This window comes from Rhinolophus ferrumequinum, chromosome 7 (assembly GCF_004115265.2).
Source record: "Rhinolophus ferrumequinum isolate MPI-CBG mRhiFer1 chromosome 7, mRhiFer1_v1.p, whole genome shotgun sequence".
In the NCBI taxonomy this organism is placed as follows: domain Eukaryota; kingdom Metazoa; phylum Chordata; class Mammalia; order Chiroptera; family Rhinolophidae; genus Rhinolophus; species Rhinolophus ferrumequinum.
This window is the reverse complement of record NC_046290.1, coordinates 24,455,846-24,474,267: the sequence shown is the minus strand read 5'-3', so window position 1 is coordinate 24,474,267 and position 18,422 is coordinate 24,455,846. Positions and strand designations below refer to the sequence as shown.

The window sequence follows — 18,422 nt, the reverse complement described above, 5'->3', positions numbered from 1 at the left end:
GGATGCCATTAGCATTATAGATTTTTTCCTTTTCAAAAAAATGAGATGTAATTACCATACTATAAAATTAATCATTTTAAACAATGCAATGATTTTTAGTGCAATTCAGTGATTTTCAGTGTAGTCACAAATTTGTAGAAATATTAGCATTCCAGGATATTGTTATCACCCTAGAAAGAAACCTTGTGTCCATTAGCACTCAGCATTATAGATTTTATTTTAAAATACCTTAGGGCTTACACCAAATGCTATTCAACACACATATTTTATTTGTCTTGGGCAACTCCAGGATACTGTTGAAAGATTTTTGTTTAGATAAAGCACTGTAGAAAAAAAACCACGGGTACATAAAGCATTTATGAAGATTTAAAAAATATGTATATATATAATTTCGATCAGTGGACTTTGTTCTATATTTAAATCTGGTCAGTTTGTATATGTTATTACATCAGTGAAGAATACAGGCAAAAAAAAAGGCTAAGTAGGAGGCTATATTCATTCTTATTATCTGAAATTTGGTTTTGATGATTACCTGATTTTATATGCAGATTGATTGTTCTCTGGAAAATGCTGTATAATAAAACTTTATGGTATCAAACACAATTAAGTCAAAGAGTTCCTGAAGGTGACAGACAGTTAACTGAAAAGATGACACATGAAGCATCTACTGTCAAGTCCCTGCTATGTCATATCCAGGCTTACTTACAGACTGCCGGAGTTTGCTTGAACCAAACCTTAGAGCTGAAATCTATTAATGGTCAGTATCTCATAAACGATTTCTAACTCCATGAAAAAGCAATATAGTTAACTGGGCTTTCATTTTATTAATTGATTGCAATTACTTATTTTTCAGAATAATTTCTGGCTGAGCTATATACACTGAATTTTAAAACGTAGTAAATTTTTATAAAGTAATTTAATTAACCATAACTAATTGTCGATTAAAAACTTTGTAGGTGAAGAGTGTTTCCTATTAGGATCATATGAAAAGTCTGTTCAACTGTGGAAGAAAGCTCTACAAGAAACCCAGGAAAATGGTAGGGGAGTGTTAAAAAATAATATTTGCCATAATATTGGTAAGAACATATTTTAGCATTCTCTAGCACTTAAAAATAATTCCAAATTTCTGAATGCTCATAATTTCTTAATGTTCCAATAGAATACGTGTTGTAGACACCTTGACTGTCAGAAATACTTGTTTAAAATTATTCTTAGTCTTGGAATTTGTCAAACCAAGAATTTTTTCTGTTATCTATAGATATGGCTCCTTCTGTCCATTTTTTTGGTTAGTGATGAAACTTGTCATTTATTATTGATTGGGGAAAAACGAGATTTAATGAATTTTTATTTGTCATTTAGAGGGACTGAAAGTATCTAAATGAGAAACTATTGGTTAAATATTTTACCACCTTTTACAGACTTAGAGAAACATGGAGCTAAGGCTCTCTGCCCTTAAGTAATTCTATTTTAACAAGTTCCTGTGAGTTAGACTTATTGTTGGGTTAGGTATAGGCTATGTGGAGTTTTTGATGAGACTATAAGTGCATAGATTCTAGAAACTGGTGATAGCTTTTATGATATAGGGCTAAGGGTGTGATGAAGATGACAGAGGTTCTGAGCGACCTTGGAACTCACTCTGATTACAACTACTACATGGTCAGGTTTGGCCAATTATTAAAGTATTTTTGACTGCTGTGGTTTTGTATGTTTCTTTCATTCATCTATTTAACCAGTACGTATGGAGAGCCTGCTGTGTTCGTAGAATTGTGTTAGGCGCTAGGAGTAACTGAAATAAACAATTTTACCCTCAAGTTGCCTACAGTCTGCAGGAGAGATTACATAAACAACTAGCCCTTTTCTCATTATGTTGTTTGCACTATACACAATCTGAGACTGGAGTGCAAGTGTCAGTCTGGAGAAAACCTGGAGGAGTTGACAATTAAAATGGAACAGAAATTGGCCAGTTAAAGTAGTGGGATGGTTTAACAGAGGATATATAGCATTCCAAAAGCAAAGAGGCATGAGAAACCATGGCAATTTGGTAAACTGCAAGAACTTGAACTAGACTAGATTATATGATACATGTCAGTGATGTTGGGGACAGGGAGGTGAGAGCTAAGGTGAGAGGTAGATAGGAACAGAGTGTATACAGTGCCAAGGGATTAAGATTTTATCCTGAGGACAGTGGGATCAGTTAAGATACTTGATGTAGGAAAGAGAACTTTTTAAATAAATATAGGCCATTTGGAAAGATCACTTTAGTAGGTACTGTGTGGAGGGTCATTTGTAGGAGTGTGACGTAGAGATGTGGGTTTACCTAAAAAAAAGAAAATTAGTTAGTTGAGGTCCTAAACCAAAGCAATGTCAAGAGTACTGGTGAACAGAGGTCACATCTGACAGATATTTAATAGGTTTGAGCAATCGGACTTGTGACTGAGTAGATCTGGAGAAAGAAGTCTAATGTACTTCTCAGATTTGAGGATTCTCCAACTGGGTGAAAAAGGGGGTGGTATTCAAGGTGAGAAGTTCTGATGAAGAAGAGATTTCATATTGAGTTCCATTGGGGACCTTTTAATTTAATTTGATTTCCACTGTATCCATTAAGAATGGCTTCCAGTAGTGGAGACTGAGAGTAACTGGCTTCAACAAAAAAGACGTTTATTTCTTTCTAATGAAAAGAGGCCTGAAGTTGACAGTCTGGGGCTGGTTCGGTGTTTCTAAGGTTTCAAAGACCTTTAGTTTTTCTTTGTCATCCCTGGTGCATTGCTTCCATTCTTAAGTACATTACATGAGTTAAGATGGATGCTGGAGCTGTTAGCCATCACATCCATATTCTAGGAAGGGCAGAAAGCAGGAAGGGCAAGAGAGGGTACATCTACCTCCTAACTGAGTTTAAGCAGTTTTTCTGGAAGGTCTACACAAGATTATGTTTTGGTTCAGAACACAGTCACATTTTCACATGGCCACATGTGAGAAATTGTGATCTGGTTGCATTGCAACCCCAAAATGAAGTTGGAATTCTTTTACTCAGGAAGAATGCATAAGGGGCAGGCCACCAGCAGCCTCAGTCCTCAACTCCCTCAGATATTTGAAGGGAGTGGTCAGGAACTCTTATTAGATAGTGTTTCTCTTTGACCGTCTGTTTGACATACATATGGTGTTGTGTGTGTGGGTGTAACCACACTCCCTTCTGTTTTATACCATGGTACTTGAGATAGATGTTGTTAGTGGACCTTAGTGCTGACATGATGAGGATTTGCAGCTCTCTTTGGATAAAATCTCAGTCATCCTACAGCCTGGTGAAAGAAAACTAAAATTGTTCAGAACTTGAAAAAGAACAAAGTATTGCTCACCTGGTTTTTAAAAAATCTTTTATTGAAGTCTAAAACAGATACAGAAAGGTTAACGTAATATGAGTGTACAGCTTGATGAATTTCCATAAACTGAACACTCCTGGAGTGTCTGCCTAACACCCAGATCAAGAACATTACTTTGCTAACATATTTCTAATGTCAGCTTGATTCTTTCCGGTTTAAGGAGGAAGAAGGACACGTTTTCTTCAGATTCGCTATTATCTTTCTCTTTTATACTGCCACCTCTACAGCTATAATTTAAATGATGCTCAAGGACTGTGTGATCAGCTAGTGAGAGAAGTACTGAGATGGTCCCACCTCCCTGTAAAAGCAAATGAAGATAGTTCAGGTATGCATTTAAAATACAGTATTTTTAATCTTACTGATTTATATTTATAGGTTTAGATATGAAATTACTTATGTATAAAAGTTGGTTGTTCTGCCCTATTATGATAAATTTTGGACTGACAGCTTCTCAATAGCAAGAACCATTTTTTAAAAAAACATTTTAAAAACAAAATTTCCAGAGCTTAGCAATGATTGCCTGCTGAACTGATATAATTGTTTTCTCACAGCCATATTTGTTAGAATATTAGGTACTCAAGAATTTTTCCATAATATATTTATATTTAACTGTTGCTTAAGGTGGTTTAGTAAAGTGATGAAAATCACTAACTGAGGTATTCTGACTCTTTTTTAAAATCTGTTTAGGAGTCTGTAGAGTATCTGGATTGCCATTTTTAAAAAAGGTACATTTGAATTAAGCAATAACCAGAGTGAAACATACATATAGATATATATACACATATACACTTGTATATGTGTATATATATCTGTAGATCTTAAAATGTGTACACCCCTGGTGTGTGTGTATGTATGTATATATCTATGTCTATATCTATATCTGTATCGACATATAGATACACACCGGGGTGCCAACAAAATGTGCACATTTTAAGAGATGTTATCTAAGTATTACTTTTCGAAGTTGAGTTGAATTATAGTAGCCATGTGTAGTATGACTTTCACTCAAAAGATGGCGTTAATAAAATGAATGCTAGCATCATTCATTGTATTACAATTTTAATATAGTTTTTTCCTTTCTTAAAATGTGTGTACATTTTATATATATACATATATATATATCGCACACACACACACTCACACACACACTCACACACACACACACACACACACACACACACACAGGGTGCCAAAAAACTGTACACATTTTAAGAAAGGAAAAACCTATTAAAACTACGCTGTTGGTAACCAATTTGAGCACCTCTTGTAATTTGAGAGTCAAACGTGACTTGCATTCATCTTTTGTTATTGGTATATATTGAGTATTACAATTTTAATACAGTTTTTTCCTTTCTTAAAATGTGTATACATTCTTTTGGCACCCTCTGTATATGAATGAACACATAGTGTATTTATAGTGGTTATAGGGTCACAGACCATTACATGTATACTATGGATATGAATGTGTCTGAAAGGCCCAATGTATCAAGACTTTCTAAATGGAGCCAACTTAGTTTTATGTGGTTTCAGCCACTTGTTAATAGATTTCTTACTCTTTGTGATTTTTATCTTTTTAGATTTCTGTGTTCATTATGGAAGAAATGCATGTTTATTTTAGACAATTCTGAAAATACAGAAAAGTGCAAAGAAGAAAATAAAATCACTTATAATTCTACCACTTTTCTATATACATTTATACATGTATATTATTAGAGCTGTATATTCTATTTTGTAAATTTTTAAAATTTCATACTATGATGAATATTTTTCAATGCAAATAATGCTCTTTTTAAAAAACCCATTAAGCTTTTTCCCCATTATTGCACATTTAGGTTGTTACCAACTATTTACTGTTTTAAATAATGAATGCTGCAGTGTAAATTTCTGCAAGTATTACTAATAATTTCTTTAGGATAAATTTCTAGAAATGACGTTCCTGGACCAAAGAGAATCCACCATTTTAAAACTTTTGAGGCTTACTGTCAAGTTGCCTTCCAGAAAGTTCTGCCAGCTGTATGAGCAAAAGACTTTTATGTGTGATTTTTTTTTTAACTGATTGGATAGTCTTCATTTTTTTTAGCAGTATTGTAATTACATGATTTAACTTTCAACATAAGTTGAACCTAGAGTAATGTATTTGTTTTAGTTTTTAATGATGATTGTTTAAAATATATCAAGCATATCTCTACTAGGTCAGGTCCCCAGGATCACCCCAGGTTCAGTGAATTCCCAGGGAGGACTCACAGGACTCAGCATATGGTTGTGCTCATGGCTGTCATTTATTACAATGAAAGGGTACAAAGCAAAATTAGCCAAGGGAAAAGGTGCATGGGGTGGAGTCCAGAGGGAACCAAGCAAAAGCTTCCAAGAATCCTCTCCCGGTGGAGTGACACAGGACAGACACTTAATTCTTCCAGCCACGGATTGTGACACCGCATGTGAGATGCTGTGTGCCAGGGAAGCTCATTAGAGATTTAGTGCTCAAGGTTTTTAATTGGGGGCTGGTCACATAGGCATCCTCTGGCCCATACTAAAATTCCATACTCTTCGAAGGAAAGACGGTATTCAGCATAAACCACATTGTTTGTGCAAACAGGTCCAGTGAGCCACTGTCAGCAGTTAAGGTGGTGGGACTCCTCCCAAAGTCAAGTTCCCAGATGCCAGCCAAGGGTCAACCTTACAAGCAGGCCTTTCAAGTACCCAGGACTGATATGTTACCCCTTTCCTGCACACTTATCTTATTGAATCAACTGTATATAGTTTTAATTTTTATTGTATAAGGTTGCCATTATTAACATCATCACTGTCCCATATACAGAATTATGCTTTCAAATTTTACTTCGGAATTGATGCAGTTTTGCTCTATTGACAGTATCTTTTTTTTATTATTATTTTTTATTTTTTATTTTTTTTAAAGATTTTTATTGGGGAAGGGAAACAGGACTTTATTGGGGAACAGTGTGTACTTCCATGACTTTTTTCCAAGTCAAGTTGTTGTCCTTTCAATCTTAGTTGTGGAGGGTGCCGTTCAGCTTCAAGTTGTTGTCCTTTCAGTCGTAGTTGTGGAGGGCACAGCTCAGCTCCAGGTCCAGTTGCCGTTGCTAGTTGCAGGGGGCGCAGCCCACCACCCCTTTTGGGAGTCAAACCGGCAACCTTGTGGTTGAGAGGGCATGCTCCAACCAACTGAGCCATTCGGGAGCTCAGTGGCAGCTCAGCTCAAGGTGCCGTGTTCAATCTTAGTTGCAGGGGGCGTTGCCCACCATCCCTTGCAGGACTCGAGGAACTGAACTGGCAACCTTGTGGTTGAGAGCCCACTGGCCCATGTGGGAATCGAACCGACAGCCTTTGGAGTTAGGAGCATGGAGCTCCAACTGTCTGAGCCACCAGGCCAGTCCCGACAGTATCTTTTAGAATCAAGTTGCTCCCGATTAAATTCTGAGTTTTTCATGATTAACATTCCTGGAAATCTTGCCTTTGTATACTTCCTACTGTAAGTTTTACCAAGAGAAAAAATTCTTACCCATATATTTTTAACTTTAATGGGAAGAAATAATATGGCTTTTTTAAAACTTTTAGTGACCACATGAAAAATACTGCTTGCAAGCTAATAAAATTTTCTCAAGATCCCCTTTATATATATATATATATATATATATATATATATATATATATGAATTTTTAACGTACTTTTGAATGCCTGCTATATGAGAGGTGGCGTGGTAGGTACTAGGGTATATTGTGACAAGATAGAAATGGTCCATACACATATAGAATTAATACTCTGGTGAATATGTACCAAGTGACTTCTGGGAAAGAAAGATGTTTTGCTATTGTTGGGGCCATAAAATTTCAAAAAAAGTAATGTTAACTTAGTATTTATATATATTTAATAGTTTTTAACTATTTCAAATTTCTGAATGCCAGTTTATATTTTGAGTTTTGGTTCTCAAATAGGGATAATACATGTTTGCTCCTGTTAGTTTATATCAGAATGACCTCAGGAATCCAGATGTAAGTTACTGCATACTGTCCCCTACCTTCTCCCTCCACCGCACACATTCCTTTTGTTCCTACCTCCCAAAAGAATCATAATAGTGAGCCATTCTTACTAATGGGAATATATCATAATTCCAAGGTCTGATGGTACAGAAAAAAGCATTGAAAATCACTGTTCTGATGCTTTCCAGATTATCTTTGTAGTAAGCTTTGTGTCCTTCATCAAAGAAAAAAAATTGGAAAGGGAAGGAAGAAGGGAAAATAAACAATGAAATGCCAAGCTTGCCGGTCCACCATGGCTGGTGGTTTGTTTTGTATAGATCCCTCATGTTTTTAAATAAAACTAGTAACTTAAAACCATAAGCAGTTCCTAAGTGTATGTGCTCATACTTATGAGCTAACTATTTTTGTTCTATTGTCTTCAAGAAATATAGATACCTGTTATAAATTAGCTTGTACAGGCCGTGGGTGCTCATCCCAGAACAAAATTTTAATTATGATTTTCTTGTATAATGTTGGGCTCTTAAAAATTACTACTTTTTTGATAGTTGAATCAGAATCTCCTTTGGTCACGTGCTGTACCCCTTAGATCCTGGGACGTCTCAGTGTGTGTCTGGAATGACTGGAAATATCCATCCTGAGGCGGCCATGAGGGTTATCCAGTCCATGGCTCGGTTCATGGCCGCCTATTTCACCAATCAGCTCCTTTGCATTTTGCCACCTCACAATGTGAATGTCCTTCCTCCCCTTCATATTAAAACAGGTAATATAGTAAATAATTCCCTCACCTTGTTTTGCACAGTGTGTTTAAAGTCACATTGTACAGTGATTATTATTTTATGGAAATAATACTGTTATAGCTTGCTGTCTGACACACAGGGAATGCTCAGTGACTACTTGTGAATGAATAAAATCTGAGAAAGGTATTTGCTTGGATTTGTTTTTATTGAATATGGATTTTTAATCACAAATTTTGGACAAATTGGCATTTATAAAATTTTCATTTTTAAAGTAAAAGGGCTGCCACCTGCATTTATGTAAAAATATGGAAATTTAACAAATTTTTAGTATACTGATTTTCTTTTATTGAGTTTAATTTTATTGGTAAAACTTTTATAATTTTATTTGGATCATTTACTTTGTTCTGTTTAATCATTTCATTAATGGGGTCAAAAATGTACCTGATATGTGCTGAGTAACTGCCCTGCTCTCACGGAGATAAACATGTATACAAATTTTTCAGAAAATTAAATCATTCGAGTTCTTTTAATAGTACAGTGCTTTGCTCGGTGAATTAAAAAAGTAAGAAAATTTTAGTCAATCTCCTCTCTGCCCATGCAGAATCAAACATTCAAGTGATTGAATAAATTTTTTGTTTCTATCCAATGTGTTTGTCCGAGCTAATAAAATGATGGTGGTTGGTGTGGGCAGAGCCCATGTAGGACACATGAGAAACTAATTTCAACTAGCAGAAACCCACATATATCATTTACCAATTTTGTTTTGAATGAATGAGTGAAAATCTTAGCAATATGTGTTTTAAAAAAGTAACAGTTATGTCATCATATTTTCAAGTTGCTTATTCAAGTTACTTTAATAAAGGAAAGGTATATAGAAGGCTACGGAGAAGGATATTACCCTTTGGATTTAATCCCAGGTTAGACTAAGATCTTGTCGGTTAGTCAGGATTACTGATCAGCACACTTTTCTACTTTCTTATAAACACTAGTATATTGAACACTTAATGTGCTTGAGTATTACCTCAAATTACTTTTTTATTGCATGACACTATGAGGAATGCAGAATCTGGTAAAATGCAGTCTCTGTTCCCCAGATGTCATAATCTCGTAGGATAAATAGGCATGTATTTCAGGGCAACCACAATAATAAACTCTGTACTGTGACCCAATACATTTAAGTGTGTAAGTGTGTTTATAGTTGACACAAAAGTTTCACTAAACTGTATTTACCTTTATTTTGCTTAATGCACTCTGTTACTGTCTCTTCTGTTTCTATGTCTACTCTGTGCTGTTTCATTTTTTTAAGAATGTTAGCATTTGCTTCATGATCCACTAATGAGGCACATTCTTTAGTATTGAAAAGAAACGATTCTAGGATATATGTTAAGTATTATTTTAGCCCATTTTGTTAGTATCTTCCTTGTTGGTGGTTTTGTGTTGAAAATACTGATTGAAGAGATATATGTACTCATGTAAGGAGGTGTGAGTTCTGATGTATGTAATTGTCATATCCATTTTCTTTAATTTACTCACAGGGCAATCCTTACGATTTATTCCTCTGCAACACTCTAAGGTGGCCAGTGTTGTTAGAGATCAGAATCTTTCTAATGTGTGGACAGTTGAATATGCCCTTGAATTACTATTTATTGGTGGCCTGGTTCCAGAAGCTGTGTGGTTGGCACATAAACTTGGAGACTGGAAGACATCTGTTTCAATTGGTGTGGCCTTCCAACTGTTCTGTAAACTAGATAGCAATTTCACGAGGTATGTATTCTCGGGCAATCTGAAGTTAAGAAATAGTGTAATACTGTCATCTGAAATGTTTATTTCTCTTCATTCACACATTTTGTGGAATATTTAGTTCAGCATTGTCTAGTAGAACTTTCTTCCGTGATGGAAATATTCTATATGAACTGTCCAATGTGATAGCTACTATCCATGCATAGCTATTGAGCACTTGAAATGTGGCTGGTAAGACCAAGGAACTGAATTTTCAATTTAATTTTAATTAATTTAAATTTAAATAGCTACGTATAACTAGTGGGTTCTGTATTGGACAGCTCAACGGCGTACTTATTTGTATTAAAACATTTATTTAGAACATTTATTTGTTAGTAATGCCCTCAAAGGGCTTATTTTGAATAAATGAGTGAAAATCTTAGCAATATGTGTTTTAAAAAAGTAAGTTATGTCATCATATTTTGAAGTTGCTTATTCAAGTTACTTTAATAAGGGAGAGTCCATTGTCCATCCCAAATAGAACTTGAATTTTAAGCTAATCAAACTTATCTCTGTATTTTAATTTTTGGATATTATGGTATTGCTATGCCTTTTATATGCTTCAATTCAATAATTCAGCATATTTTTATTTATTAAGTAACCTCTCGTTACCAAGCTCTGTCTATGCCAAGTATATTAGTGGATATAAACTTAAATGGTACATAGTTTCTATGCTTAAGGCATTTATAGTTTAATAGAGAAAATAAGACAAAACATTGTAATTTACATAGCATGGTAAGAAAAGTGCCAGTGGTACAGTGGGGAGAGCAATAATACCAAGTGAGGGAAGGACAGGAAATACTTTATGTAGTAATGTCATTTGAGACGGGCATTAAAGGGAAGACAGGATCTTGACAAACTGAGTAGCTCTAGGGAGAGAGAACATTCCAAACACAAGCAAAGGCATATGGCAAAACAAGTATGGTTCAGTTTGGACAGAGTATATACTCGGATGTAGGAAATAAGGATGGGGAGATATTTTAGGACCATAATCGTGGAGAGCCTTAAAACTCTCCTTAATGCAGTATTTCCTTGATTATTCATCCTATATTTAGGAAAGAAATAAAGAAAGTGAATTTCACTGTTTCTTAAAATTTCATGATTCTTTTTAAAATTTGGATTCATTTCCCTTAATTTGATGTGTTTTCAGGTTCAAGAAAAAGGGTCAGAATCTACCATTAACTATGACTCCAGCACAGATTTTCCAGGAAAAACTCCAATGTTTTTTAGGTCAGCCCGCATCTTTGGAAGCAAAAAATGAAATGGGCTCAAAATACAAGCAATTTACAGGTGTGTTACCTACATATGGTCTAATACATATATCAGGTTAATAATATATAAATGATGTATTATAGAAATGTATACTTGAAACCTATATAATTTTGCTAACTAATGTCATTGCCAATAAATTTAATAAATAAAAAAATAAAATTTAAAAAGCTTATAAACACCCACAAATATGCTAACACTTTGAAATAAGATTATCAAATATAAAAATATGCTATTTATTTTTAATCATGGGAGCATCCAAAACTGATGCCAGCTCAAACACAGTGGTCAATTACTGAATCATATTCCAGTTTTCCATACATAGCTTTATACTAGTTGTATTTTGCTGCATTTGGATTATTTTCTTTTGTAGTCATATAATCATAGAATCTCAGACACAGAAGGGTGGTTAGAAGTATTTAGTTCAACTCTCACCTAGTGCATAAATCATAGAGTTGGTTTTGTTTTTAACTTGAAAAATTCAAAGTAGTATTACAAAATTAAATATAATATAAATATTACATAGATTTTACCCAGGTGCCTATAAAATTTGTCTGTTTTATAGATGGAGGAATTTAGACAAAAGTAATGAACTCAATTATTTAAAGTTGTGTATATAATGATAAAACCAGGACTACTGTGGGACCCTTTGTTTTCATTAGTGCTATTCTCCATTAGGGAGTGAGACTTCTAACTCTAGATTCCTAAAACTTACTAATTATAACTTCTCTTTCTGGAAAGAACTCAGAATTATGACTGAAAACTTTTCTTTGATGCTTTTCTGTCACATTCTCTCTTTTTTTTTTTTCTGTAGTAAATGTTAGTAAATGAAAAGATAATGTAACTACATGAAAGTTGGTTTTGAAAAAAAGGACTGAAAAATTCCAAGTCTGAACTTCTAGGTCTGGCAATATGTTGTTTTAGATGATCTCCCAAAATAGATAAAATGCGTTCTATATAAAATATAAAAATACACACTTAAAGGCTAAGCTTCAAAGAAATTAAGGGAAATTTCCATGAGTCACAAACAAAAAGGAAATAAAAACTCAATGGATTCCACCCCTAGGCATTTACCCAAGGAAAATAAAACATGTCCAGCCGAGGATATGTATATGACTTTTCTTAGCAGCTTTTTCATGATAGCCAAAAACTTGAAACTGCCCAGATGCCCACAACTTGTGAATGGATAAACATATTGGAATATATCTGTACAATGGAATAATAAATATAAAGAGGAACAAACTGCTGATAACATGCAACAACATGGGTGAATTGCAGAACCAGTATGCTGAATGAAAGTCAGAAACAAAGACTACGTACTGTATTATTCCATTTATATGACATTTTATTAAAAGCAACACTATAGGGACAGGAAACAGGTCAGTGGTTGCCTGGGAGTAAGGGAAGAATTGACAACAAAGGGGTAAAAGAGAACTTTTTTGGGGTGATGGGAATGTTCTTACAGGGCAGTATAGATTAGTCACAACTCATTATACTTAAAAAGGATGACTTTAGTGTATGTAAATGATACCTCAGTGACCCAATTTAAAAATGAAAAACTCAGCAGATGGTTAATGAACTGAAGATGAATTTAAACTCTCTCTCCATATATGTATATACATACTATAAATATATTGTGTGAAAGAGAGAGATAAAAATGCATATATACAAAATAGGAGTAGAGAAAAGAGATGGAAAATATGAAAGAGAAGTTAAACCTTATAGAGTATAAAATAGGAAGACACAACACATGTCTAATAGGAGTTCCAGTATATTCACACCAAATTCTGGATAGTGGCTACCTCTTGAGAGGAGGAGTGGAATATGACTTCCTAATATAGAAGTTCCTAAGTCTCCAGTTCTGCCACCTGCATCCCTTTGCATTATGCTTCTTGGGACACGTCAATATTTACATAATTGAAGTCATACTGTATGACCATTTTTCTGTATTTTTCTTTTTTAAGGTTCATATTATAAGTCATTTTTATTTTATTATAAAAGTACTGTGATTGACTATTAAGAAAAAGAAAAAAATTATTTTACTACCTTCATATGATGTTTTATGTTATTTTGGTGTCTTTCTTGACATTTTTCTCCTATTAATATTTTTTCATTATTTTTGACTCATGACTGTATTCCAAGAATATTTTTTATATAGTTCTTATTACAGTATCTTGTATAATTCTGGGGAAAGTCTTGTGCTCTGATTACCTTTAATCTTAAAGTAACAGAATAGTTATTAAATTTCCCTCTAGAAGTTTGGATGCTTTTCATGTCAGCCAATATGTTCATTTTTGATGATCAGCTTTTCAGATACAAGATTTCATCCTACAAAGTAGCACAAGAAGTATAATATAAATTTTAGCTATTTTATCTAATTTTGTATTTGGTAGATCCCATTGAAGAGGAAGATGCAAATCTGCTGTTCGGTTCAGTGCAAGAAGTACTGAAAGCAGCAGTGATGGCCGATGCAGATATTCTCTCAGAGACCTTTCAGCTTCTGATGACCTCTGCCAAGGACTTCAGTAAGAGACTGTGGGGCTTAGTGCCGGTCGGCCTGTATCTTCCAGCTCCTCCATTATATTGTCCACAACCAGCTATTCTTAGTGAAGTAAGCTTAGCACTTAATCTTTTAGTTAATTTAAAGTTGACTTGATTTTGCCCAATTTTTAAATAATCAACCTGATAATAATCTTCAAGCTAAAATGCAAGCTCTGAAGACAAACTTCCGGATCCCAGCTTTGCTGTTTATTAATTGTGGAATCTTGGATAATGTACTTAACTGCTGTTTAAGTTTCCTTATCTGTAAAATGCAGATGATGATAGTGCTTCCAATAGCATTATTGTGAGGATGAAAAGCTTTTACCTTAGGGCCTCCGACACATAGTAAGCATTCAACAAATGTTAAAATTATTGCAATAATAAAACAAAATTAGAGATATTTCTCTATATCCAGATTTTAAAAACTAGACTTTTGTTTAGGATAACAAAATAACGAATGTCAGAATTTAGAAGCCATACATTATTTCAGTGTTTATTCACCTCATTGACTTTGTCTCTTTTGAAAGAGGCAAATAATTTGCTTTTTTTGTTGTTGTTTTGAGAGATCATTTTTATCTCCTGCACTATTCAGTTTTCTTATAAATAGCATAGCTGTATTCCTCTTAGGAATTTTCCTTCTGCTCTTATTGAAAATCATAACATTGTAATTAGCTGTTTTTAAGATTTAAAGTGTTAATGTAAATTATTTACATTTAAATTATTTTAACATTTGATTAATATTTTGAAGTGATTCTGGTATTTTCTTTTCTACTTAGTGTTTGAGTATTAGCAACTTCTATCTTTCTCGTTTTTTCTCTTGTTTTTTTTTTTTTAGAGCTGTATTCTCATTTGTTATATTTAATATTTCAATAGGTTAAAAACATTTCATTTCTTGATAGTTCAAATATAATATATTAAAAATGTAAGGAATAAATAGTCTGTGGTATTTCTCAGTAATTTCTCTTTCCTCTCACATCTTCGTCTTCAATATATTGGGTTAGAAATTAGAAATTGCACTCAAGGTATTTTTGGATGTTGTGCTGATATTAGTTTGAGTGGTTACTATCCTTAGTAGTGCTTCATTTTATTATTTTTCATTAAAATCCTCAATGGTAGGATCTTTCTTAAATGTCACTCTGTATCAATTAGAACCCGTTGGGTTGGAAGCACATAGTAGAAAACTTGGTCAAAACTGGCTGGCATAATTGAGGATCCCAGAGGTAGGACTCAGTTATGTTACCAAAGACATGGGCTCTTTATCTCTAGTTTGCTTTTGAAGATATCAGCTTTGGCGGAAGGCTGGCTCCCTTTGTGGGAGCAGAATGGCTGCCAGCAGCTTCTAAGGACACCTTGTCCATGTCCAGAGGGAGAAGGGAAGGGAGAAAGAAAAAGAGTAAAAGTATTTCTCTCCCAGCATTCGAAGCAGTACTGAGAGACACTCTTCTGAGACTGACTTAGGTCACTTGCCTATCCTTGAATCGGTTACCTTGGCTAGGGATCATGCAAGGTAGGTGCTGCTTGGCAATCAATTAGCAGCTTCCCTGGAAGCTGGGGATGTGGGATCAGTTCTCCCTGGGTCAGGTAGGCTGCTGTAGGGGAGGGGCAGATACTCAGTAAAAACAGAGAGTAATTAAAAAGTGGCAATGGTAGGAGGACATTGGGGAAGCAAATGTTTACAACATAATTATCTCATTTTCTGGGAAATTAATCTTTAGCTACTGACTTGAATAGTGTTTTTTTAACAAACATTTATTGGATGCTACTACATGTTGGATTTTATTCTATGCACTATGATAATACAAAGGCGTATCTCGAAGCCTTTGCTCTTGGGTAGTTCTCAATGTAGTGAGAAACAGATACATAAATCAGTGCAGAGTAAATTAGTGAAAGCTGTAATGGAAGTCTGAGCAAAGTGCCATCATGGCAAAGTCGGAGTACTTCACAGGGGAGGTGACATTGAAATACGAGTAGGATTTTTCCAGGGAAAGGAAGGAAAAAGGCATCCTCCTTGAAAGGAGCTCTCTCTGCAGCATTCCACCGATGGAGTCAGGAGTGGTGGCCTTTAGCTGTCGTAGGCGAAGATTTGGGATTAGGGTCAATTTGGTCCTTTACATTGTCAGAGAGGAGAGAAATGTTTGCTTGACACTAGAAATAGCTATAGTTGAAATCTCTAAGGCCATGCCTGAAATTTTTCCTTATAAATCTCCAGGAACATTCTAGTTTGAGAAGCACTATCTTTATTTGCACTTTAACATTTAAAATTTTTGTATTACTAGCTATTAAAATTGATTTATTTTCTTCAGGAAGATGGTGGTGATCTTCTTTTAAAAGCTGAAAAAGATAATCGCCAAAAGCTGTCTGGAATCCTTCAGCGTGTTCTCCTGCTCTTCCGGGCAGCGCGGTGTTCTTTTCCTGTAGCACAGTGGTACATCTTGCAGTTGAGATGGGCCAGAAAAGTCATGCAGAAGGTATGGAGATGTCTCAGTCATTTAAATGCTATGCTAAGTAATTTAAATGTACTGATATCTACTAATACTTATAATTGTGACATTTTCTCAAAGATTCCTTCCCTATAAATCCATAAATATCATGTTTTTTATATTTATATTTTATGCTTATGTCATAAATACCAAGTTCTTTTCTGCTGAAAGATAAGGACTTTGAACTGGGGCTCTGTGTTAGTCTCATCCTGTCTGGCAATAAAAAGTGTGAGCTAGTCAGTTAATTCCAAGTCATTTCAGTTACTTTTTTCCCTTCAAAATAATTGAAGATTTAAATTCAGGTCAGGGTTTTTCCCCACTTCTGGAGGTGTTATATATGCTCTGCGAGGGCTTATGTGAGGTCAAACCATGGGAAGTTAGATTTAGTTCTTGGCTATGTCTTTCCTCTCAGTCATCTCCACCAGTCAGTCTTCCCTTGCTGTCTTCTGAGGTGTGCATTTCATTTTGATTTTTGGGCTGTCATCTCTACACTGACTTCAGCTGAACTGTAGCTGTATTTTTACCTGATATGCTCAGATGTCCCTTATCCAGCTGCAAGTCCTTTGTAGGCCTGTTGTCTGTCTCTCTGTGAAATGTGGAAATAAATATTAACCTCAAATATCTTTAATTTGGCCCTTGATTAAATTACATTTAAAACAAGAATCTACAACTTTTTAAAGTAAGACCCGTTAGAGGGACTTTAAGTTTTGTGTTTTTTTTATCAAGTTGTTTTTGAAAATCATCCTTTTTAAAAGAAACATTTGTGAGATTTACATACAGCTACCATGAAAATATAAGTTAAAATTATATTTGTTCTAGATCTTGTCATCCAAGGTTATTTTAAATAGTTTTACTTAAGGAGGGCAGAGTTTTCTGTATTATAGAAAGGCTTGTTTCAATAGTTTCAGGATCTATTGAGCCTGAATGTTTGTTATAGGAAACTTTATTTTAAAAATTGTTTATTGTAGAAAACTGTTTACTTGAAGTTGTAAATTATATTTGCATGAAAGGTTGATCTTACCAACCTCTGACAATAATATCACTTAATCCAGTTTTAAGTAACTCTGCTGGCGTGTAAAGACTGTGTGGATTCCCTTAAAATTAGCAACACAGCTAAAGACATTCCTCCTTGTAAAACATTTTTACTAGTAATAAATTATGAGAGATTAAAGCATGGTGCAAGTAGTGGGCAGAATTCTAAAGATGCTCACAGGATTCTTCTAGCCTGGTTATTCAAACACATCTAGATACTGCTTTAATTTGACCAGAAGGTTCTTTACAAATGAAATTAAGATTACTAATCAGGTGACCTTAAAATAGGGAGATTATCCTGGTTTATCTTGGTGGGTCAAATGTTATCACAAAAGTCCTTAAAAGAGAGGCAGAAGAATTGGTCAGTGACATGCAGTAGAAAAGGAAGGGTCGAGAAATAAGGCAGAAGAGGAGATTAGAAGAGTGAGGACACAACTCACCCTGCTGGCTTTGAAGAGGGCCATGATCCAGGGAATGAGGCATCTTTTAGAAACAGAATGTTCCACAGCCTAGCCAGCAGGTAATACGGCTGATTTCAGGGGTATTTTCTTACATAGTAAAGGGACCATGCTGTGTTCTCCATTCTTTATGGTTTTTCTTACCTGCCTTATTTGTTGCTTTATAGTTTCCTTAAAAAATTGATTTATGTGACTGCTAATTTACATTTTCTATCATTCTTTCTTTTCAGATTCGAATGAAAGGGTCCCTTCCTTCATTGAGTCCTTTCCCTCAATCGTTGCTTAATTACTGTAAAGGAGGTGTAGCATTCTTTCGACCTGGAGCAACTGGCGATCACAAGCTTGATGAAGTTTCCATTAAAGCAATAGGTTTGTCCAAAATTAACTGCTTGCTTAGAAATTAGGCCTAGATATTAATAACAATATATTTTACATTTGATTGGGAAAGTTTCCATATAACAGAACACTATACTGGCAATGAAAAGACATATATATATATATGTGTGTGTGTGTGTGTGTATATATATGTATACATATACATACATACATATATATACATACATACATACACATATACACACACATACATACACACACACACACACACACACACACACACATACACATACATATACATACATACATATGTTACCACCATGGAGAGATATCCAAGATACATGAGGTGAAGAGGAAAAGCTAGTTGCAAAACAGCATAATATGCTTTTATATATTTTTGTGGACTAGTGTTGC

At 34.6% G+C, this 18,422-nt stretch overlaps 1 protein-coding gene across 3 annotated transcripts in view; it reads left to right on the top strand.

Moving 5' to 3' along the window:
* The window catches only part of CPLANE1 (ciliogenesis and planar polarity effector complex subunit 1), a 97,993-nt gene that overhangs the window by 18,259 nt on the left and 61,312 nt on the right, over positions 1–18,422 (top strand). For all 3 annotated transcript variants that reach the window (XM_033110753.1, XM_033110752.1, XM_033110751.1), the window contains exons 13-21: positions 549–757; positions 957–1,037; positions 3,538–3,702; positions 7,963–8,136; positions 9,649–9,877; positions 11,043–11,182; positions 13,555–13,772; positions 16,006–16,170; positions 17,903–18,041. In XM_033110753.1, coding sequence (XP_032966644.1) covers positions 549–757; positions 957–1,037; positions 3,538–3,702; positions 7,963–8,136; positions 9,649–9,877; positions 11,043–11,182; positions 13,555–13,772; positions 16,006–16,170; positions 17,903–18,041 — 1,520 coding nt within the window. The remainder of the gene's footprint in view (positions 1–548; positions 758–956; positions 1,038–3,537; positions 3,703–7,962; positions 8,137–9,648; positions 9,878–11,042; positions 11,183–13,554; positions 13,773–16,005; positions 16,171–17,902; positions 18,042–18,422) is intronic.